This window comes from Dermacentor variabilis, chromosome 1, assembly GCF_050947875.1.
Source record: "Dermacentor variabilis isolate Ectoservices chromosome 1, ASM5094787v1, whole genome shotgun sequence".
Classification (NCBI taxonomy): domain Eukaryota; kingdom Metazoa; phylum Arthropoda; class Arachnida; order Ixodida; family Ixodidae; genus Dermacentor; species Dermacentor variabilis.
In genome coordinates, this window is record NC_134568.1 from 263311530 (window position 1) to 263334925 (window position 23396).

Consider the following 23396-nt stretch of genomic DNA (forward strand, 5'->3'; position numbering starts at 1 on the left):
CTCATCTCGGGAGTTGTCTTCGGCAAGTAACGCTTTTAAATAGCTTTCATGAAGTCCCCTCGTTGAAGCGTTCAATCCAGCTTGAGGCATATATTGCTCGGCTATTGTTGACCGATTGAGGTCCCGATTTTCCTGTCATCATCTGCCTAGTGGAGGGCAGAGTGCGAGATGAGAGTCATGAAAAGTCACTTGCCCGGTTGCCGAACTGCCTCAATAATCGTTCGAGAGTGCGAGACACCACTCTTGGAGTGATCATATCTTGCATGGTGTGTCTTGCCAGTGGGCGATGGCACAAAGGCATCCACACTATCCTTTACTCCTTGCTCAAATACCCGCTTCTGGCCGCTACCCTCTGGAAACACCTGGGCATAGAGGGTAAGGATGTGATAGAACCTATTCACGACTATGAAATTTGATTGAAGCACACATAAAACGTCGACAAAAAAAGGAAGTCTACAGGACCAGCGCTTGACTCTCTACTGAATTTATTCTTGGACAGATAAACATTTAGAAAGATGTTATTCTATTTTCTCACATGCGCAGAAAAGCAAGATGAAACAGTCGTAACACCAGCGCCAAGATATAATACCCCTGTTGGCTAGTGACTATGGTGTTGGGCTGCTGAGCACGAGGTAACCTGATCGAATCCCAGCCATGGCGGTCGCATTTCGATAGGTGCGAAATGCGAAAACAGCCCTACTTAGATTTGGGTTCATGTGAATGAACCCAAATGAATGTTAATGAACTCAATCGTACAGATTTCCCGAGTCCCCCACTGCGTCATGCCTCAATCAGATCGTGGTTCTGGCCCGCAAATCCCCATAATTTAATTTAAATTGAGATTTGAGATCACCTTAAAATCCTATCGCAATTATGTCTATCTGGATATGCATACTCTCTATCGTGCAGGGTAATGGTTGTTTGACTCATGCAATTAGTACCCCTTTTTCTATTATGGCGCGCCTCAACTTTTTCACTAGTTACTTGATCTTTGTGTCTAAAAATTATCTGAGTGTCATTAAAGTGTGGCTTACACCCAGCGTTGCTGCAGTTTCTGCAGTGCATGGCTAGGTAAGTATACCTTTGGATTTTAACGATGTGTTGTGTTCCCTAAGTCGATCGTTTACGCATCTGCGGGATTTCCCCGCATATACTTTACGGCAAGGAAAGCGGATCAGGTAAACCACCCCATTCTGCATTTAACAAACTTGTTTTGATGATGAACAAAATAATACCTTGGTTCTATTTGTAAACGCGCGGGCAGATACGTGCCAGCTTATTTCTTGCCCTGAGTATCACGTCAACGTTGTACCTACTTCCAATATTTTTCAAATTATGTGCCAACTTGTGAACATAAGGGATAAACGCCATCCCCCCCCCTCTCGTTTGATGGTTAGTTCGTTCTACTCTAATTCCATGGCTATATAAGTACGTACCTATAGGATTACCTGTGCGGGATAACCGGAAATTTGGAATTTTTCCAACTCGCCTTTTACACTCCCACTCATGGAGTGCACACATAATTTTTGCAAAGCTGACGTTATACTGGCTTTGACTATGCCCCTCTTGATATCTTGGAGTGCCCGGACTCAAAATTCAGAACAGGTTTCACAGTCCTTGGTCGGTAGGACTAGCATATGTGGTCTTTAGTGCTGACCAGTCGCAAATCTAGAAATTGTATTCATTATCCTTAGGAACTTCCGTAGTGCAAATGAGATCCATGCTATTTTCTTTAGAAACCTTTAAAACATTCACCACTTCACGAGAAGGATCCCTCTTCTGTGTGAAGATCAGGAAATCAACGTACCTGAAGATGTGATTAGCAATGTCGAAAAGTTGGCGTTCAACTTCCCTGTCAAACTTGCTCAAAAATATTTGGCTAAGTATAGGTGCAACTAAGGACCCTTTGCATGCACCCGAACGCTGGACTTGTTTTCCCAAGCCACGAATGTTGATCTTAAATCGAATGAAAGTAGCTCCATGAAGGCCGCAACATTGACGCCGGCTTCTTTGCAGAATTTCATTTCATCATTTATATTTCTTATGAAATCGTTTAACGAGGTCATAAATTTTTTGTGTGGAATCAAATAATACAATTCCTGAACTTCAGTGCTGACCGCATAGACACGACAAGGATTGCGATCCGTAAAAAACCTTGCCATTTATTCCGAGTATACGTGAAAATGATCCCGGAAAGTGAGATATCTTCAAAGTTTTTTCTGTGAATATCTGGATACAACATTTTGCCTGGGGTTGCTCTCACAAACTACTGCCCTCAACGGCACATCAGGTTTATGAGTTTTTATTCTGAGTTTAGGGCAATAGTTTCGGAGAGTACAAGTGATTGGACTGCATTTTCTTACCAGTTGAATCATTTCTACAAATGCCCATGTAACAAAGGGGAGCGCATTGACTTTGTTTCAGTACAATAATTGTGGTAGTGCTATAAGTGGCAACAAAATGGTGCTCCCGAATGCTACTTTTTTAGTCATAAAACGCGTCCAAAAAGAATGCAATGTTCGGAGGAAAGCAATTTAGTGTAATGGAGGTCTTTATCCTTTACCAGTACACCCGGGCAACGATACATGCATCAAATTTGTAGCTCGCTTCCGCATGCCTGCTAAAGGAAACGCTGTAGCCAAAATCGGGAACGATCGAGTCACGTTTGCAGGCCCTAAACAAGCTTTTGCTCCGCCATGTCTGCTCCCAAGAGCGAGAGCGTTGCGCACTCTTCCGAAGTAGCCAGTTTTAGTAATGATTATTTATTTAAAAATCTTATTATTGCTTACGCATTAATAAAATCCACCCTAAAGGCTGTCAAGGAGATGATAGGAAGTGGATTGTGGCGATAAAATTGTGGCGATAGAATTGGGGATAAAAGTTAATGGAGAATACCTTAGTAACTTGCGATTCGCTGATGATATTGCCTTGCTTAGTAACTCAGGGGACCAATTGCAATGCATGCTCACTGACCTGGAGAGGCAAAGCAGAAGAGTGGGTCTAAAAATTAATATGCAGAAAACTAAAGTAATGCTTAACAGTCTCGGGAGAGAACAGCAATTTACAATAGGCAGCGAGGCACTGGAAGTCGTAAGGGAATACATCTACTTAGGGCAGGTAGTGACGGCGGATCCGGATCATGAGACGGAAATAATCAGAAGAATAAGAATGGGCTGGAGTGCGTTTGGCAGGCATTCCCAAATCATGAACAGCAGGTTGCCGTTATCCCTCAAGAGAAAAGTATATAATAGCTGTGTCTTACCAGTACTCACCTACGGGGCAGAAACCTGGAGGCTTACGAAAAGGGTTCTACTCAAATTGAGGACGACACAACGAGCTATGGAAAGAAGAATGATAGGTGTAACGTTAAGGGATAAGAAAAGAGCAGATTGGGTGAGGGAACAAACGCGAATTAATGACATCTTAGTTGAAATCAAGAAAAAGAAATGGGCATGGGCAGGACATGTAATGAGGAGGGAAGATAACCGATGGTCATTAAGGGTTACGGACTGGATCCCAAGGGAAGGGAAGCGTAGCAGGGGGCGGCAGAAAGTTAGGTGGGCGGATGAGATTAAGAAGTTTGCAGGGACGGCATGGCCACAATTAGTACATGACCGGGGTTGTTGGAGAAGTATGGGAGAGGCCTTTGCCCTGCAGTGGGCGTAACCAGGCTGATGATGATGATGGATTGTGGCGCACCTGGGGGAGGGGGGGGGGGGAGAATGGGGTGAATAGGCATGTTTGGGTGTTTTCTACACCATTTCATCTTAACGGTATCTTTCAGGTTTAGCATGCAGATAAGCGATTATGTATATATTAAAGAATATACGGGTGGGCACTTTTAAAGTTTTACTGCTTTCAATTCAATTTTGGGTCTTTACGTTCCAAAAACACGATCTGATTACGAGGCACACCGTAGTGAAAGACTCCGGAAATTTGGACCACCTGGGGTTCTTTAACGTGCACTTAAATCTAAGTAGACGGGTGGTTTAGCATTTCACCCCCGTCGAAATGCGGCCGGCGTGGCCGGGATACGATCCCACGTCCTCGTGCTTAGGAGCCCAACACCATAACCACTAAACAACCGCGGCGGGTTTTCACTGATTTTCAAGCACTTCTGTTTAACAAAACGCTCCTTTATGCATTGAAGCACTAAAGTAACTGGAACAAGCATGTATTTCACCCCGCACTTTGGGAAATAATACCACAAATATCGGTTTGGATCAGAGCGCAAACATGTATAGACAAGCACAATGCGTTGGCGGGCTAGTTGGTGCGAATCCATGAATACTTTGTTTAGCGCAAAACAACAGACACAAGAAAGACGACAGGACGAGGCGGACAAGGACAAAGCGCCTTGTCCTGTCGTCTTTCTTGTGTCTGTTTTGCGCTAAACAAAGTATTCATGTATAGACGATATTCTAATTGACATTAAGAGAAAGAAATGGCGCTTGGCAGGTCATGTAATGCGCAGATAAGATAACCGTTGGACCATTAGGGTGACACAATGGGTACCAAGCGAAGGGAAGCGCAGTAGAGGACGGCAGAAGGCTAGGTGGTACGACGAAATTAGGAAATTTGCGGGTGCTAGTTGGAATCGGTTGGCGCAGGACATGGGTAATTGGAGATCGCAGGGAGAGGCCTTCGTCCTGCAGTGTGCATAAAATGGGATGATGATGATGACGACGATGATGATGATCTCAAAACTGGTATTATCCTGGTAATTCATTTCAAGTTGATACACCTTGCAAACTCACTGTCTACAATTAGTAAATTGCAATGTGACGTAAAATAATTAGGGACTTATTTAGGGAATTTTCAGTTGTTATATGAATATTTGTTTCGATTATGCGTGCAAATAATGTCCGCCTCTCTGAATAATCCAGCTCAAACATTACAATGATAATACCTGAAACAGCCGATCTCTCTTAATTTCCTTAAAACGTAAAACTGGTCATACCATGCGTATATATATATATATATATATATATATTTAAACATTATGCCTGTGATAGTACTTAGACCTGTTCTCTCTGGCTATACAAATCGTGGGGACGCTAATGGAAGTTAAAATATGCTCGACTCACTTTCCCATTTAAATACAGACCTCCAGCTCGACCTGCAGAAATTATACATACTGCGCGATTGTCAACGAACACTGTTTATGACCCGTGTACCGTAAGTTGTGCAATTAGCGAACAGTAAATCTTGTTCGCTCCTAACTTTCAACGAAAGGTATCGGTGCTGCAATATCATACGGTATGCTGGCCCTACCAATGTGAAAACTCATAAGGCCGATTCTCGCTTGTTAATGTTCAACAGTAAATGTGTAATTATCTTACTAATGTAAAATCACAAACTACAATCTAGGCTGTCGAACTGTGATTTCGCTTTGCGTGCTGCAATTCTTATGAGTGCACCGGTAGCCGTTGGCGACAAGCAAGTATGCCTGCGTGCAGCAAAGATCCGCTAGACAAGTTCGTGTGCTTGATAATTTGGAATGGCGTTGAATAATTGGAGCACGGTCAAATGAAAACTTTAAACTGATTGACAGATATAGAAGACAGACTAAACACAAAAATTAGAAACAAGCAAACGCGCTAGTGATCGCCGACAGCTTCCGGTAACCTGTGGCAGCACAGGTTCAGTTCGGTGGATCACGCTGTTCGAGTGAAAATTTGCAGGCTAACACCGCAATAAGGTGTCACGCCCCTGGCGCTCGTAGCCAAGAGGTCTGAAAGCCATCAATCGATCACCACTAGGCTACATTGGCGTAGTGCTCAGGCGGCCGTTCTACCAGGTATCTTTATAGACAAGTAACGTATTTAAAATCTTTATTGCGATAGAAATTTGATGGACACTCCAAGAGATTTCCGCCGTCGTCGTGATGTATTTGCTAAAGAGAAGCCAGAATGGCTAGTGGCTTGACGCGAGCTGTCCTTCGGCGTGTCTTCGAAGTTACGTTATTAAGAATAAAATAGGGGTGCGAACATTGGGTACTTTCGAATAACCCATAGAATATGTATGTATAATAATGACCATAGTGTTTATTGATGCATTTGCGCCACCCCCTTATGCAGTGCCCTGAAAGGGGTCCTTAAGGGACAATAAATGATGATGCATATTGTCTTCTTTTTTTTTTTGGTCGTTGAATGGCATAGTCACCAGTAAACAAAACGACACTTTTTTCAATGCTTGCCGTTGTCTAATGTACACGATGAAACATGAAATTGAAGCAAAAGAAATCAGTGCCCTTCCACTTTGTGAAGAAGAATGACCAGCGAAGCTGTGCATGTGGGCCCCTTAATGGCGAGCTGCACCTCCGCCGCAGGTCAGCCCGGCATTGCACTATCTTCCCGAGTAAGCGGTGGTGATTTTGACGTCACCGCTTTCGTCACGCCGGGCTTGATAGTGGAAATTTTGGTCCAAGTATCATAAAGTCATAAAGCGGAGTACACAGTCCTGCTATCGCTCTGCTCCGTCGAAGAGCGCTCATGCCGAAGCCGAGAGCGAGGGTAACGCGGCGTCGTGACGAAGCCCTCTCCATTCACGCAACACCTGGTGCGCTAGCGTCACAGCGGGTGTTCTCTTTCGCCCGCTGTGCTCCGTCGAGGCGGAGCTCGTGAGGTAGCGTCGCAGCCAATGTCGATACGAGTTTAGGTGCTGTTTCGCTGCTACGGACGACAGACGCTGGCTTTTTTTCTCAATGGACGCTTTCGCATCAATATGCGATAACTTTTATGAGTAACTAGGGAAAGCTGGTTGAAAATTACATACTGAACAAGCAGCGTAGGCAACAGGACTACGAGAACACGTTTATCATATTTCCTTGACTTGTGAAAAGCTTGTGCACTGGAAACAAGGTGTTGAAACGTGAGGCTTTGTCAACATTCTAGCTCGCTTAAAGGAGCAACAGGGAGCACCTTAACAATGCATGGTAACACGTGTGAGTGTTCACCTCTTGATAGGGCTTGCGCAATTCGTAAATATTCCAACAGCGAGTGCGTGAGATTTGGGAAGCGTGTATTATTCAAAAGCGGTGCCGCTTTTGTTGGCGCGCCGTCGGTTTTACTGCATTACAAAGATTCTATATTTCGACAACTATGATCCGTTTGGTTTTACCCACATTGCCTCCCACCACGCTGCTGATCACTGTCACGAATTTCAGCGCTCCATAAATGAACAGAGGCACAATGCGAACACGTTAAAAAACATTTCTGCAAAGAAAAAAATTGTAGCCCAAACAAGTAAACAGCGAAGTTACCTGACATACCATAAACTCTATAGACACACGAGAAATTCTCGAAACTAGCTATATACATGAAAAAAAAAACAAGACCTCGGCTATATATTATTCTTCAGACGTTTCTTATAACTGCACGCAATAACGAGGACACAAGAAAGAAACATACACCACGCCACTGCGCTCGTGGTGTGGCGTCTTGCGTCCTTGTTTTTTTCGCTCAGCTATAAGAAGCGTCTAAAGCTATGAACCAATTAGCCCGCCAGAACGTCCTATTAAAATATCTTATTCCTCCGTTTGACTAAACCAGTAACACGAAGTCACGAGAAATCGAACGCTCTAACCGTAACCAGTCGTGTCGGTCTTCGGCCCAGCGTGGCGTATGACGTTGGCCTGCGCGGTTCCGACGCGGCGTGGGCGTTGATCTTTGCCACGGACGAGGTTGTGGCGCTCTTCCGAGACCCGCGTGGCACAGGACCGGGCCTGGGCCTGTCGGGCGTCGCGCCGGTTACGTGGCCAGGCGATTGCCTCCGTGGCACTGGGCAGGTTACGGCAGCGTGGTACTGGACCGGGACCATGGAGCACTGCCGCCGCAACGTCATCGGGGCTCAATAGCCAATTCTCAGACGTCCCCTCACCGGGTCGTGGTCCTCGAAGCTGCCGCTTCCCGTCTCCAGGGCACAGCTCCTCGTCCACGTCAGCAATGCCGGCCCAGCCGCCTTCGTCTCCTTCTTTTATTCTTTTTTTCTCGCGCTTCACGCGCTTCTCGCGCCACGTGTTCGCTCTCAGTTTCGCCGACCGGCTTCGTCGTCTTCTTCTCATATTTGCGCCTGCATTGTCGGTAACTCGTGACATGGGCCCCCATATGAAAATTTTTTTTTGCACAAAAAGTCTGCTCATCACACACCTCTGACTTCTCGCACCAAATTTATAAGGAAAATCACAGCGCCACTTCGCGTCCACTGTCCCATATGTCACTTCTATACCACATGGCAGGAGTCCGCTTGCCACACAAATAAAAAATAATACAATTCAAAAGCCTAAGTTCAAAATTTCAATCTATACCTTTTTATTACTTACATTTCTCATCGCCTGTTTTTCGAGGCTGTGCCTGCAACACTACTCGACAAACTTCTTCGCGTCTCTATGGATGTCGGGCCAAAACACCTCTTTTGTTAGTTCTTTGGTAGTTCTTTGTTCTTATAGGGCGCTTGATCCCTTTGTGTGCATGAATTCCATTCTCGTGTTGATGTTTCAATACACTCATCCGATGCTTCACCGGTATTATTAGCTCTATTGACGGCTTGCCTCTGCTGCTCAAATGTCTCCTATACCTCACATTTTACTTTGTATTGTAGTGTGGCTAGCTTCCCTTCTCTTATTCGTACACAGCCAATTCTGCCAAATGCATACCACAGGGACTTGTCTTCTCTCTGCTGCTTGGCTAACTCTGAAAGTGGAATTCGTAGTTTTGTGAAAAGTAAAGGCGCATTAACTGCCTGCCTTTCTTTACTACTATTATCTGTGGTGGTTGTCCCCACTGCAGCCGAAAAGTCTGCCTTCAGTGACTCGCCTTCTTTCCACTTTTCTCTCGTTGCCCGTACGTTCTACCGTCAGTATAACTTCCCTTACTCGGTGGTGGAACATTCTGCACCCTTCGCGCTGCAACTTCCTTCTCGGGGTGCTGTTCCGCGCTCTGCTAACCTTCGCCGATGATGCCGGTCTTGCCGACTGTCATTGAGTTGTCCCGTGACGCGCCTAGGCATCCTCTACTGTCGCTGCTGCTGCCACCCCACTTTTCCCTCCCTTCCCCCTTGTGCAGTGCGGTTGAGGTGCCGTCTATTGAGAGACAGTTAAATAATGACAGGCGGCACACATTTTTTGCCCGTATCCGCGTCTTCCGGCTTGCAGTTTCGGAATCTCTCGCGAAAACCTTGCGCTGTGAGTCGGAACCTTTGTAAGAGCGCCCTCTTGTCATAGTCAAGGGATTCACAGTCTGGGATTCTGCCCTCCTCTTCGTCCACGTCAGCAATGCCAGCCCAGCCGCCTTCGTGTCCTCCTGCCTTCTTTTTATTTTTATTTTATTTTATTTTTTTGCTCGAGCTTCACGCGCTTCTCGCGCCACTTGTTTACTCTCAGTCTCGCCGACCGGAGTCGTCTTCCCATATTTGCATGTGCATTGTCGGTGACTCATGACAATCACCATCGTCACCTTTACTTTTGTTTTTGTTGTATTCTGGGTTATTAGTTGTTCACCTGCGCTCTTAATTGTCACCCTTACCTTAGTTTTCTTGCTCGCTTTTTCTTGTTTAGAAGTGCCTTCAGTTTACCCGCGTGATAGATGGCGCGTAATAGGTGGCGCTAATGATAGCTGCCGGCCGGCCATAGCTCTTGCCTCATTCGGCGCCTGATAACTCACTGCTTTGGTTGTGCTCTTTCGTGACGTTCAGTATCATTCTTGAGTTCAGCCTTCTTATTTTATATAGTGGCGTTGCTCGAATGAAACCACTAGTTGATACAGCACCCGTGTGTTGTTATCGTAGGTCTGCGCTGTTTGTTCAGTATGTCAATAACTTTCATCCCGCCCACAGTAGACAATTAAAACCCCTGAATCTTCCAAAAGTTGGGCCATTGCTAGGTCTTTCCGCCACCCCACTCTCCCCGACGTTTCCTCCTCGCCTCCTCCTGTCGCCCCAGCCTCTTCCGCTCCCCCATTGGCCAAACCGTGTCACGTGGAAGCACGCGTTGCGCTTTTGTATATTCTTCCTTTCTAGCACGCTCCGACCGCCATTGTCGACCCAATGCGACGAAAGTAAGTGCAAACGAATTGAACGTGTGCGTTGGCGGACGAAATGAAGTGTGTTAGGGACGAGAACTTCATTGTGATGCCGTGCCGCTGCGCCTTCGGTTGCCGCAATCGACGAGGCGAGTGCAAAAGGATTTTTTGTTGACCATCCGGCGAGCGCAACGCACAAAGAAATGCGTGGATGCATAGCGTCGGGCGGGCTGCCTTCAAGGAGGTTGCAAAAGACGCACGGCTATGTGAAGTGCCACGGTTCTTCATTACCTCGCTTTTGAACCTAGTTTATGCCTGCGTGTTAAACAAAGTGCTTGCGCATGTGTCTATGCTGTGCGCAGATTTTAGCGCGTTTATGTTGACTTTTTCCGAATGTGCTTGCTTTGTTTCATAAATTCTTTTTCGCCACGAAAGTGCTAGCATCTGTAGCAGGCGTGTGACATAAAAGCGACTTTAATCAGGCAATTTTTTTTCAGCTCCCCCAGCTCCCACATCCTCGATGCTTTTGCAAGACTCACTAAGGCTTACGAATGCAGTCGTTTACCTTCAATGTACGCCTGCATGTATTGATTTGGTTTGTGGCGTTTACCGTTTTTAACGTGCCGAAGCGACTAAGCCTATGAGGGAGGTCGTAGTGGATGGCTCTGGATAAATTTATTTATATCACCTGAGGATGTTTAACATGCTCTGTGATCGTACAGTACATGCGCCGGTTAATTTCTCGTTGACGTCCCGTAATGCTCCTCCCGCGGGTGCGGTAGCCCTGCGTCAGGAATTGGCGCCTGGGCGTATATGTATTTCTTTATTAGATTTTATTTACTAGTTGTAACAACGTGCCTTATTGACGGCGTCTCAAGGACACCAAAGCGGCAACGGGAACTCCAAAGCTAGAACCAGGTCTGGTCCTCTGATTGTGGCTCGCCGAGGCTTGTGCGTGCCAGGAGGGTATAATCTCGGCTGTCCGCTATCGCGAATTACTAATTTTATATGCGAACGTTCGCTGCACCACCTGCATTATTATAATATCAGGTGCTCCACTGATGCCTAAGCTAGCCTCCCTGGAGCAGTACTTGCAAAAAAAGGCAATATATCGTCGCGACTAGAAAAGCACCCCGCAACGAAAAATGGCGCCGCACCATTTCTGCAACATGCCGCGCCCGTGCGAGAAGATATCACGAAACGCCAACGAGGAATCTGCCTACGGGCCTCTTGCATTTCGCCTCTATCCCGGCTGCTGCCGGACGCGTCCTCGGTATTGGAGGGATGAGCAGCGGCTACGTTTTGTGTGCAGGATTATCATAGTAGAAAAAGGCCGCAAAGGACCACAGGGCCCCTGATAAGAAGGAACACTTTAATGCTTAACGTTAACATTTTTATGTGTCCGATTAAGTAAACGGGTATCACATCCGTCATATACACTGTACATTCCCTTCCATCTCTTGCGACAAATAATTTCACTTTTTTTTTTTCATTATGGAGTGCGGACGGATTTGCCGTGGTAGCAGCGCGTAGAACAGTTATGTAAGTTTGCAACCCAGCAGCACGACAAAAATTAGTGCATCTGCTGCAATTGGCTTTAAGAATTAATCCTCCTTTTTTCTTAGGGTTCCATTGCTTGTGCGAGCCTGACAGCTCAGTAGACTGTGTGTATCAGTGCTGTATACTTTCCTTTCCTGCAAGACTGATAGGCACATTTATTAAACCCATTTGAGGACTGTTTGGTATGACAAGCCTATTGTTCTCTCTATCACTATATCCACCGTGGTTGCTTAGTGGCTTTTGTGTCGCGCTGCTAAGCACCAGGTCGCGGGTTCAGATCGCGGCCGTGGCGGTCGCATTTCGATGGGGGCGAAATGCAAAACCGCCCGTGTCCCATGCTTTGGCAGCGCGTTAAAAAGCCCCAGGGGGTCAAAATTAATCTAGAGTCCCCCACTGCGGCGTGCTTCATAATCAAGTCGTGCTTCCGGCACGCAAAACCAAAGAATTGTTTTTTTTTGCTATGTTGCAGTTATATGAACACTCCTTCCCTGCAAGAACTTGCAACGTATAAGAATACATACGCACACAGTATACAGATATAAAATTAGCACTTCAGCAAAAGTGTTACTGATGCTGATGGGAGGGGGGGGATAATTATTCTCGGAACCTCTGTCCAGTTTTCCCATCAAGTTCGTTCTTGCTATGAAATTCCAACTTCTTGCACTATAATAAGTACTGCGAAAACTACTAGTACATTGTTCACATTATCTATACCGTCTACGTGTGAAAACGTTGCTCATGGCCGCCAGAATCCGGGCATCAGCTACACACATCTGTAAAAGGCGCAGAGCAGAAGCGGCCCACGCACTAAACATTTTAACACCCTTAAGGGTGTAAATCAGTTTGTCGTCAGACGAACATGCTAAGGGTGCTGTAGTCTACACCCTACAGTTGGGGTGCAATTATAGCACCCTAGAGGAAGGGCGTCCAGCAAAATAAATTTAGGGTGTAAAGGTGCAAGTCCATATTAACACCCATCTATGCGGGTGTTGGAAGGGCGTACACCCTTTTATTTCTAGTGTGTATGGAAGGCAGGTTCGGCAGTACATGCCTTCAATTACTACTATGTACAGCGATCCACGCGTAACTCTCACGTGTGCCACAAAGTTTAAGTTCGGCTACCAAACACACCATCGAACAGCCGGCCTTGAAGCTTCGATGGGCATACACAACACCTATACATGTGGATCACATCACATATTAGTAATTCATGGTGTATATTGCAAAACCTGTCTTCGCTGCACAAATACAAATGACACTTCTGAGCATGTATATCAACACCAACGGTTATCCCGATTTCCAGATCCACAAAACATGCAACACAGACTGGCAAGATATATGCTGCATTGTTTTGAGTACGTCAAGGTTGTTATAGAGTGAAGAGTTAACAGCACTAAGGGCAGTCATGAACTTGAAGGCACTAAAGAAGCCGGAATTGTTGAGCTTGGAGAAAGAGTTGGGCCTCCAAATTGCCGAATCAAAGAGAAAGCCGGAGATCATTGAGGCGATCCAAGCGATCGGGGCAGACGACGATGAAGTGAAGGAATGTCTAGAGAGCATTGAAGAGAAAGAGGAAGAGCGTAAGCGCCTAGAGAAAGAGAATAAAGAAGAGCGTAAGCGCCTGGAGGAAAAAGCAGAGCGCGAGCGGGCAGCACGGGAAGCCAAAGAAGAGCGCGATGGTGTTGCACGCGACGCACTCGAAATGAAGCGCCTAGAGATTGAGCTTCTGAAAGCCCAAAATACTGAAAGACCTAGCACAGAGGCACGTGAAAGCGAGCGCAGAATGACAGACTTGATGGCACCCTACGCAGTAGGAGAAGACATAGGTCTTTTTCTGGTACAGTTTGAGCGCACGTGTGAAAAGGTAAAATTCGCAAGAAACATGTGGCCACAACGCTTGCTTACGTTACTGCCACGTGAGGTAGCTGATATCATCACCCACATGCGGAAAGAAGAAGCAGAGGACTTCAATGAAGTCAAAGCGAACATGCTTAAAAAGTATTGATTATCAGCAGAAGCATTCAGGCGAAAATTCAGGGAAGTCGAGAAAACCAAAAGCGAGTCTTACTCAGATTTTGCATACACCTTAGAGGTAAACCTGAAGGAATGGTTCAGAGCAGAGGGTGCACTCGGCGACGCCAAAAAGACAATGCAGTGCGTTGATTTAGAACAGTTCTATCGCCGGCTGCCAGTAAACATCAAGTATTGGGTTCAGAATAGGCCAGGCGTGGGCACTATCACGAGAGCGGCAAATCTTGCTGAGGAGTACGTAACTCGCCGGGCGTTCGAAGGCAACGAAGCTCCTAAGAAGGAGGGGAATAAATACAGACCTGACGAGCCAGAGCGGTGGTCGAAGTCAAATCAGTATAAGTCAAAGGAAAGGTCAGATTCGGTGAAAATTAGCGACAAGAACAGCAAGGGAAGGGAGGAGTCACCCGAGCAGAGGGCAGAAAGGCAAAAGAGAAAAGTTTTCGAGGCCAAGAAACCAATAGTTTGCTACAACTGCCAGCAAACAGGGCATATCTCCTTGGGATGCAAAAAATCCCAAACTTGTGTTGATGTCACTAAGTAGTAACGAAGAAAATCTGAAATTGCTAGAACCATACATTCGAGACCTCGTGGTAAACGGCAAACCGTGTAGAGTGCTTCGCACTCGGCAGCCACAATGGACGTGGTGCACCCGTCGTACGTAGAGGAAGACCAGTTCACGGGAGAATGTGCTTGGATAAGGCAAGCCGTCGAAACCTCCACTATTTGTCTCCCTGTGGCCAAGATTCGTATCGAAGGCCCTTTTGGAGTGCTGGAAATTGAAGCTGCTGTCTAGGCACATCTCCCGCCTCAGTATCCATATTTGTTTTCTAACAAATCTAAGGATTTGCTGCGACGCGGGGGGATCGGGTTTAGTGAAGGGATAGTGCAAGCCTTAACTCGTTCCAAGGCAAGGGAGCTCGCGGCCAAGGCAGTGTATGAGTGTCCAGTGGTGGAGGAAACAGATTTGACAGAGGATTCGTCAACCAGTACCAAACAGGACAGCCCTATAGGGGATGATGCGGAAAGTACGCCAGCTAATGAAAAGGTCGACACATTCTTCCTGCACTATGCCCCACAACGAAATTTCCCGAGGCAGGGCCCCTCAACGAACTAAGCTCGGTGGAGATCGTCAACGCGCTTTTGTCTATCTTCGCGCGAGTATGGTTTCCCGCAGAAATCCAGTCAGATCAAAGATCCGTCTTTACGAGCGCACTGACCTCAACGTTTCTGGAAAGGTGTGGTATTAAATTCATTCATAGCTCAGTGTACCACCCGCAATCAAACGCGCTAGAGAAAGTCCACTCAGTCATGAAACGGCTTTAGCGAGCCGTTTGTTATGAGCCCAACGCCGATTGGGAGAGTTGCTTGCTGCAGCGATGTTCGCGCTTCGAACTGCACCGCACGAGTCAACAGGTTTTTCACCTTCAGAGCTCGTTTACGGACGCTGCCTTCGCTCCCCTCTTCGTATTGTTCGAGAAGCCTGGGAAGGTCGGAAGACGATCCTACGGTTCTGGCATACGTGCTAGAGCTGTTGGACTGTCTGCACAATTCTCAAGAATTAACACGGAAGGAAATGCGTAAGGCACAAAGCAATGCTAAGCATTACTATGACAGGACGGCTCGCACGCGACGCTTTGAAGTTGGGGAAAAGTTAATGATCCTGAAACCCTCGTTGAAAAACAAACTAGAGGTTCAATGGGATGGACCGGCTGACATAATTAAGAAATTATCTGAAACGAACTACATAATCACGGTACCGGGAAAACGAAGGACACCACAAGTGTACCACAGCAATCTACTTAAACCCTACTGGCTCAGGGAAGCTATTGTGAACATGTCCCTTAACCAACCTGAGGAGATGTCTGTCGACTTTCCGGAGTTAACAGCAGTGACTGAGGCAAAAGACATTCGCGAGACCATTGACAAGTTAGTAGAACAGGCGGAGTTGAATCCGACTCAAAGGGCCGAACTGAGGGAACTCGTGTTTGAATTTAAAGACGTATTTTCAGACACACCGGGGAGGACCACCGCGATCGTTCACGATATCGAGTTAACCTCGTCGGACCCAGTTCGTTCGAAAGCTTATCGCGTTTCACCTCGGCAACGTGAAGTCATGGCCGCTGAAATAAAGATGTTAGAGCTAGGTGTAATACAGCCAGGAGAGAGCGATTATACCTCGCCTCTTATCTTAGTTGAGGTCCCAGGAAAGGAGCCGTGACCATGTATCGACTACCGCAGGCTCAATTTAATCACAAAGGACCAGTCTTATCCAATACCGCATATCAAGGAAAGGCTTGAGACAGTGAGCAAATTTCATCTCTACGCACGATTTAGTCAGAGGGTACTGGCCGGTTCCGTTGACCTAGAGGGCAAGCAGCCTTGCGGCGTTTATTTCCCCGTTGGGAACCTTTCGTCCGAAAGTCCTGAGCTTTGCATTGAAGAATGCGCCATATGGCTTCTCTAGCCTTATGGACCAGGTGCTACGAGGAATGGAGGACTTTGCACTACCGTACCTCGATGACATAGCAATCTTTTCTTCATCATGGGCGGACCATATGCAACACCTGCGAACCGTGCTGTGTCGTAGACGAGAGGCCAACTTATCTGTTAAGGCTCCCAAATGCCAATTAGGGCGTGTGGAAGTAGCTTTCTAGGTAATGTAATAGGGCAAGGTCATCGTCGGCCTTCCGATGTTAAACTGACCGCATTAGACAACTTCCCGCAACCACGCACCAAGCGGGACATCAGATCATTCCTTGGCTTGGCTGTTTATTACCAAAGATATATCCCGCGGTATTTCGAGTTTGCGAGTTCTTTAACGGATGCTCTCAGAAAAACAGAACCACAAACGGTAAAGTGGGATGACGCAAAAATGGCTTTTAGTATGCTGAAGAACGCACTAACGAGTCAACCGGTGTTGAATACGCCCGACTACTCTAAGCCATTCATTCTTCAGTGTGATGCCAGCGACAGGGGTAGGGGGTGGTGCACTGTCAAAAGAGAGAAGACGAGAACGAACACCCTGTACTGCACGCCAGTAGAAAGCTTTCAGTTCGTGAGGAAGCATGCAGTGCATCAGAAAAGGAATGCGCCTGCGTAGTATGGGCGGCACGTGCAGAAGATATAGCTTGCTATATCGCTGGTTCAAGGTTCACCATAGAGACTGACCACTGTCTCCTCACATGGCTGCAGTCCATGTCTACGAAAAACGGTCGTCTTTCGCGCTGTAGCTTGGCTCTTCAACAGTACAGCTTCGATATTCGCTACAAGAAGGGTAAGCTTAACGGCAATGCCGACGGTTTGAGTCGTTGCCCCTAGAGTAACGAAAGCCTCATGCTCATCCGGGTTTCCGTGGAATTTTTACGTTCGTTCTTACGTTTTTTTCCCGCGGTGTAGTCGATTGTTAGCTCATTTTAATAACCACGTCTGAACGCTTTCAAGGAATGGCTCTTTTTAGTGTTCAGGGGGGGAGGAGGACGCACGTAAGGAATGGGAAAGGTGTACGAACCAGCAACGCGCAAAAGAAACGGGCGAGTGCCTAGAATTCCAGGAGGCGGGACGCCCTCCTCTTTGCAGCAGGCTTTCTGTGCCGGTCACGTGACGTCGACGGAAACAAGAGCCCTCCTCCTTGCAGCAGGCTTTCTGTGCCGGTCACGTGACGTCGACGGAAGCAAGATCCCTCCCACGATTGTAGGGAGCCTGTTTAAGGAGCTCCGAAATGTACTTTTTAGATCACTTCATGCTCATCTCATTTTCTTTCACCAACTTTTGAATAAACCGTGCAAGTTTCGCACCAGAAATCGTCTCGTCGTCGCTTGGTCGCCATGGTCTACCGGATGCCTGCAGCCCGCCGACAACGTCACGCTACCCAGCAGTAACGTCGGTTGAGCTTCGATAGGCAGGCGCCGCTACAACTCGGCAGCAGTACGATACGCTACCCTGGAGTACGCAACACAAGGAACGGCCAGCGCCTTCCTACAAGAAACGTTTCGCAACATCGCCAGGGTACGACATTTTACCACGAGGTCTGTGTATGCCTACGGCTGTTGCGGGACGCAAGCTCTGGGGCTCCGGGTCCGAACTCGGAGACGGCTCGCCTTGATCAGAACTCGCCTTGCCAGGACGCCCCTTTCCCTGGCCGTTACAGCTCATATTTACGGATACTGTTCCGAATCTCTCGGCCAACTTTTGACACCTACGTACCGGATATTTCCGTCCCGTCGCTCAAACCTACCATTGATTTGGTGAGCGCATCACCACTTCGCTCATCGCTAAGAGGAATCGCTCGACTTCACAGAGGGAAAGCGAAAGTGATGGTTACAAACTTCAGCCAGGAGTTCAAGCCCATCAACAAGGGCACGACGATCGCGTACGTGGAGGAAATTGTAGAAACCAGCAATGCGTTTGTCCTTTCGGATTCTTATGCATCCACCCCGAGAACCATAGTTTCCGAACCAAACTTTGACATAAATCTAAGCCTCCCCATGAGTAAGCAACAACAGCTCGAAAGTCTTCTCTGACGACACAAAGACGGCTTCTCGACGTCATCTAGGATTCGGCAAACACCACTACCGAAGCATCGCATAATAACCGAAGAATTTTCTCGACCGCACTGCCGGAGCCCTTACCGAGTGTCGACGTGAGAACGAGACGCTATATATAAGGCAACAAGCTGACGAAATGCTGCGCCACATCATCCTGCCGTCGAAAAGCCCGTGGGCGTCTCCTGTGGTCTTAGTGAAGAAGGATAGAACTCTGCGCTTCTGCGCCGATTATCGCCGCTTGAACAAAATAAGGAAGAAACACGTATACCCCCTCCCACGGATATAGGACGCATTATACCGACTGTGCAATGTTAAGTCTATTTCACTAGGGAATCTGAAGATTCGTTACTGGTAAATTGAAGTCGACGAAAGGGATCGAGATAAGACCGCATTTATCAAGCGAGACGGCCTCTTCGAGTTGAAGGTGAGGCCATTCGGACTTTGCTCTGCGCCTGCGACGTTCCAACGCGTGATGGACATAATCTTGGCAGCACTGAAGTGGCAGACTTGTCTCGTCTACTTGGATGACGTTGTAGTCTTTGCCACGAATTTCGAAGATCACCTGAGGCGGCTACAGACAGTACTAGAGGCACTCAAGTCATCTGGACTCATTGCGCTTAAGAGAGAGTGAGAGAAGCAACTTTATGTAGTCACCTGCAGAAAGACACCATTACTAAATGGCGCCGCGACGCGGGCCCGGACGTCTTCTCAGCGGGTGGTCTCCACTTAACTCCAGCGCGCGTTGCTCCCGCGGTCGGTCGCGCTGAGGGGCAATGTTCCGTCGGTTTCGCTCGGTCTTTGTCTTTCAAGAGCCGCCGAGACCTGCTGGACGACCCAGGTTTGGGTTTCGTGGTCGTAGCATTCCGCCGCAGCCGCGAGTCGCGGCGGAATCGTTGTGCTTGTCGAAGCTTCGTCGGGGAACTTGGTGTAATGCCATAGGATGTGCCTCAGGGTGGCCCTTTCCTGCTGGCACACGCGGCACACATCACACACATATACTTTCGGGTGCAGATGATTCATTAACACTGGGGCGGGTAAAGAACCAGTTTGTAATTGTCTGAACAGCACCGCCTCCGCTCGGCTCAGCCCCGGGTGCGGGGGTGGGAAAGTCCTTCGAGCAAGGCGGTGAAACTGTGTAAGTTCGTTGAACGTCGTCATGCGGTCCTTGGCACTACACCACGTTGGACGGTCGGTTGCAGCGGCGCGGTTGGTTAGCGCTCGCGCCACTGCGTGTGCCGTGTCGTTGTGGTTATCATGCTTCTCCGACGCATCGTTGCCCACGTGCGCCGGGAAGCACTTGATTTTAACATTCCTATTCTCTCGTTGCAGGTCAGCCGAGCACAGAACGCGCACAGCCTCACCACACACTTTGGCCTTGGCATAATTCCGCACTGCACTTCGCGAATCACACAACACCGTCTTGCACGCGGGGTCGGCAATGGCCAGGGCAATGGCCATCTCCTCCGCCTGACACGCCTCTCGCAGCCGTAAGCAACCGCTGCCCTCGTCGCGCCGAACGACGCCTCGATGATGGTAGGTACGAACGTTGCGCTGTCTCCCTGGTATTCCGGCGCATCCACGAACCTTGTATTCCCATTCTTGGCGTGAAAGTCGATGAGGGCCTTGGCCCTCGCCGCTCTTCTCTTCTTGCTGTTAAACTCCGGGTTCATGTTTCTCGAGTTCTTCGCTTAAGAACTTCTATCCTAGGCCTCGTCAACAGCAAGTGTGGAGTCCGTCCCGACACGCAGAAGGCAGCCGCCATTGCTAAGTTCCCGTGGCCCATCGGCAAAGGCAGGGCGCAGATTCCTTGGCCTGTGTACCTATTACAGGCGCTTTGTGACAGACTTCTCAAGCATTTCGAAACCATTAAGTCGTCTCACGAAAGCCGACATCGACTTTAAATGAGAAACACGGCAAGATGACGCATCTGAGGAGCTGAAACGACGGCTGCAGTAACCGCCGGTGCTTTGATCCTTGATCTGGGTGGATTTCTGTGGGAAAGCCCACTCGCGCGAAGATAGACAAAAGCGCGTTGACGATCTCCACCGAGCTTAATTCTTTGAGGGGCACCGCCTCTGCGAATTTCGTTGCCGGGCATAGTACAGTGAGAATATGCCAGTACCCAGACTGCGTTGCAGGAAGTGGTCCCACTGTGTCTATTATGAGCCTCCGAAACGGATCCGTGATAATGGGAGCAAGTTTCATTGGCGCTTTAGCCTTATCTCCGCGCATGCCTATGCGTTGACATGTGTCGCAGCTTCTCACGAATGCTTCCACTTCCCGAAAGCATCCGGGCCAGTAAAATTCCTGCAGTAAGTGGTCCTTTGTTTTCCGAATGCCCTGCCTAAAAGCCCCCGTGGACCAGGTGCAGGACCTGTTCACGATAGGGATGCGGCACCACGAGTTAATCGAATTGCACTCTTCTTCGACTGGCGTACTTTCTATAGAGGACGCCTGCCCTCTTGAGGAACTTCACGTTCTGTTTGGCCACACCTTCTTTCGCGTCTGGCGTTAGGTTCCGCAGGGTGGAATATTTATCCTGTTCAGCAATCAATGTGGTAGGGCCTACATCGAATAACTTTCTTCTGTATTCTGCCTCTCGAGACATTTCAGGCTCCGGTGCTTTTTCGACCTCTTCATTAGTTATCGGCAATATCCCATATAGGGCTGTCCTGTGTGGTGCTGGTTGACGAATCCTCCGTCAAACCTGTTTCCCTCACCACCCGGCATTCGTACACTGCCTTGGCCGCAAGCTCCCTTGCCTTGAAACGAGTTAGGGCTTTGTTAAGAACGGCCCGCTGAGGTGCAAATTTTGCCAGCCAGTTGCGACAGCGGCGTCAACTTTTCCTCGAACGCCACCGCAACCCACTAGCCACACGGCGTCACTTAGACTACTGTGTCCTCAGGACAATGCGCCACGTCCGCCACTCTGCGTCGCGGAATTGCCGAGGTGAGTTCGACGAACGAGGCTTTGTGACTAAACACGCCACCGCCGACCTGATCTGCCGTGAGCAAGGGAGGTCCCGAGGGAACGTCTTCGGCGGCCCCTTCCCACTCGCCTTTCAAGACGCAAGACAATGGAGTACCGGCGGCCGCGCTGAGGGGGTCAGCTTGCGGAATAAGATGTGCCTTTCCTGACGTAAGCCCCGAACTCTGCAAAGACCGTCTGACGTCGGCGGGCGCCCCCACCGACACCTGTGCGGAAGTGTGTGTGTGTCCCTCCCACAGAGGCGGCTCGTTTGCGATGACTGGTCGAACGTTTCCCTCCCCTTGGGATCGAGGGAGGACAGAGTGTTTATAAACCGCTGTTGTGCGGCTGCTCAGTGTACTTTCTCTCGCAGTCATGCTAGACTGATGAACTGCAACGTCCTTATGTAGATACTGTAAATAAACCCATATTCCTCGTTCTCGATGAGAAGAGTCCTTCCCTTCAATAACGTCCCCAGCGTGGATAAGTTGGACGACGGCATGGGCCAGCTACCATCTAATTCATGCCCGACTCCATTCTTGACAATTGGTTACGAACGGTGGGATTGACCTCCCAATCCTCACAGCTTGTACTATTCCCTCACTAAACCCGATTCCCCTGCGTCGCAGCAAATCCTCGGAAATGTTAGAAAACAAATATGGACACTGCGGTGGGAGATGTGCCGAGACGGCGGCTTCAGTGTCCAGTACTCCAAAAGGGCCTTCGATGCGAATATTTGCCACAGGGAGACAAACACTGGAGGCCCCTACGGCTTGCCTTATCCAAGCACATTCTCCCGTGATTTGGCCTTCCTCCACGTACGACGGGTGCACCACGTCCATTGTGGCTGCCGAGTCGCGAAGCACCCGACACGGTTTACCGTTTACCATGAGGTCTGGAATGTACGGTTCTAGCAATATCAGATTTTCTTCGTTACTAAGTGACATCAACACTAGTTCGGGATTTGTGCACCCCACGGAACTTTTCCCCGTTTGCTGGTAGCAAACTACTGGTTTCTTTGGCTCGAAAGCTTTATTTTGCCTTTCTGCCCTCCCTTCGGGTGACTCCTCCTTTCCCTTGCTGTTCTCGTCACTATTTTGCACTGAATCTGATCTTTCCTTTGATTTATACTGACTCGACTTTCACTTTCGCTTTGGCTTGTCGGGTCTGTATTTATTCATCTCCTTCTTAGGAGCTTCGTTGCCTTCGAACGCATGGCGAGTTACGCACTCCTCAGCGTGATCGGCCGCTCTGGTGATAGTGTCCACGCCTGGCCTATTCTGAACCCAATACTTGATGTTTACTGGCAGCCGGCGATAGAACTGTTCTAAAGCAACGCACTACATTGTCTTTTCGGCGTCGCCGAGTGCACCCTCTTCTCTGAACCATTCTTTCAGGTTTACTTCCAAGGTGTATGCGAAATCTCAGTATGACTTGCTTTTGGTCTACTCGACCTCTCTGAATTTTTGCCCGAATGCTTCTACTCATAATCTAAACTTTTTTAAGCAGATTCGCTTCGATTTTATGGAAGTCCTCTCCTTCTTCCCCATGCGGACAATATCAACTACCTCACGTGGCAGTAACGTAAGCAAGCGTTGCGGTCACGTGTTTCTCGAGAATTCTGCCTTCTCACACACACGCACAAACTGCACCAGAAATAGACCAATGTCCCCTACTACTGCGTAGAGTGCCGTCAATCTGTCATTCTACGCTCGCTTTCTCGTGCTTCTGTGCTAGGTTTGGTATTTTGAGTTTTCAGAGACTCAATCTCTAGGCGCCTCATTACGAGTGCGTCGCGTGCAACACGGTCGCGCTCTTGTTTTTCTTCTGTGCGCTTACGCTATTCCTCCTTATCCGCAATGCTCTCTAGGCATTCCTTAGTTCATCGTCGTCTGCCCCGATCGCTTCAATCGCCTTAATGATCTCCGGCTTTCTCTCTGATTCGGCAATTTGGAGTCCCAATGCTCTGGCCAAGTTATACAACTCTGGCTTCTTTAGCGCCTTGTAGTTCATGGCTGTCCTTACTGCTGCTAACTCTTCACTCTATAACAACCTCGACGCACTCAAAACCTCCGTCAACGGTTAAAGAAAAATCACTTCTTTGTCCTTCCCCAAAAAGTACGTAAAGCCAAGTGATATCTCAGTGAGGAAAAGCCGTGCACTCGCCATATGCAGTCATGAATCCTGGCACCTTCCTTCAGCAGTTGTCCCCAGGACAAAGGGGAGACGATCTATTAGATGTCATCCAAAGTGCCATCCGTGGTAGCGTATCCC

At 48.3% G+C, this 23396-nt stretch overlaps 2 protein-coding genes across 5 annotated transcripts in view; one reads left to right on the top strand and one right to left on the bottom strand.

The window, feature by feature from the left end:
- Window positions 1–23396, top strand: part of LOC142563788 (uncharacterized) — a 702312-nt gene that overhangs the window by 51076 nt on the left and 627840 nt on the right. The window lies entirely within an intron of this gene.
- On the bottom strand, window positions 186–7962 carry LOC142565963 (uncharacterized). Its single transcript, XM_075676637.1, has 2 exons — window positions 7588–7962; window positions 186–362 (listed from the first exon to the last, which is right to left on the bottom strand). The coding sequence occupies exons 1-2, from the start codon at window positions 7843–7845 to the stop codon at window positions 186–188; spliced, it is 435 nt and encodes a 144-aa protein (XP_075532752.1). The 5' UTR covers window positions 7846–7962.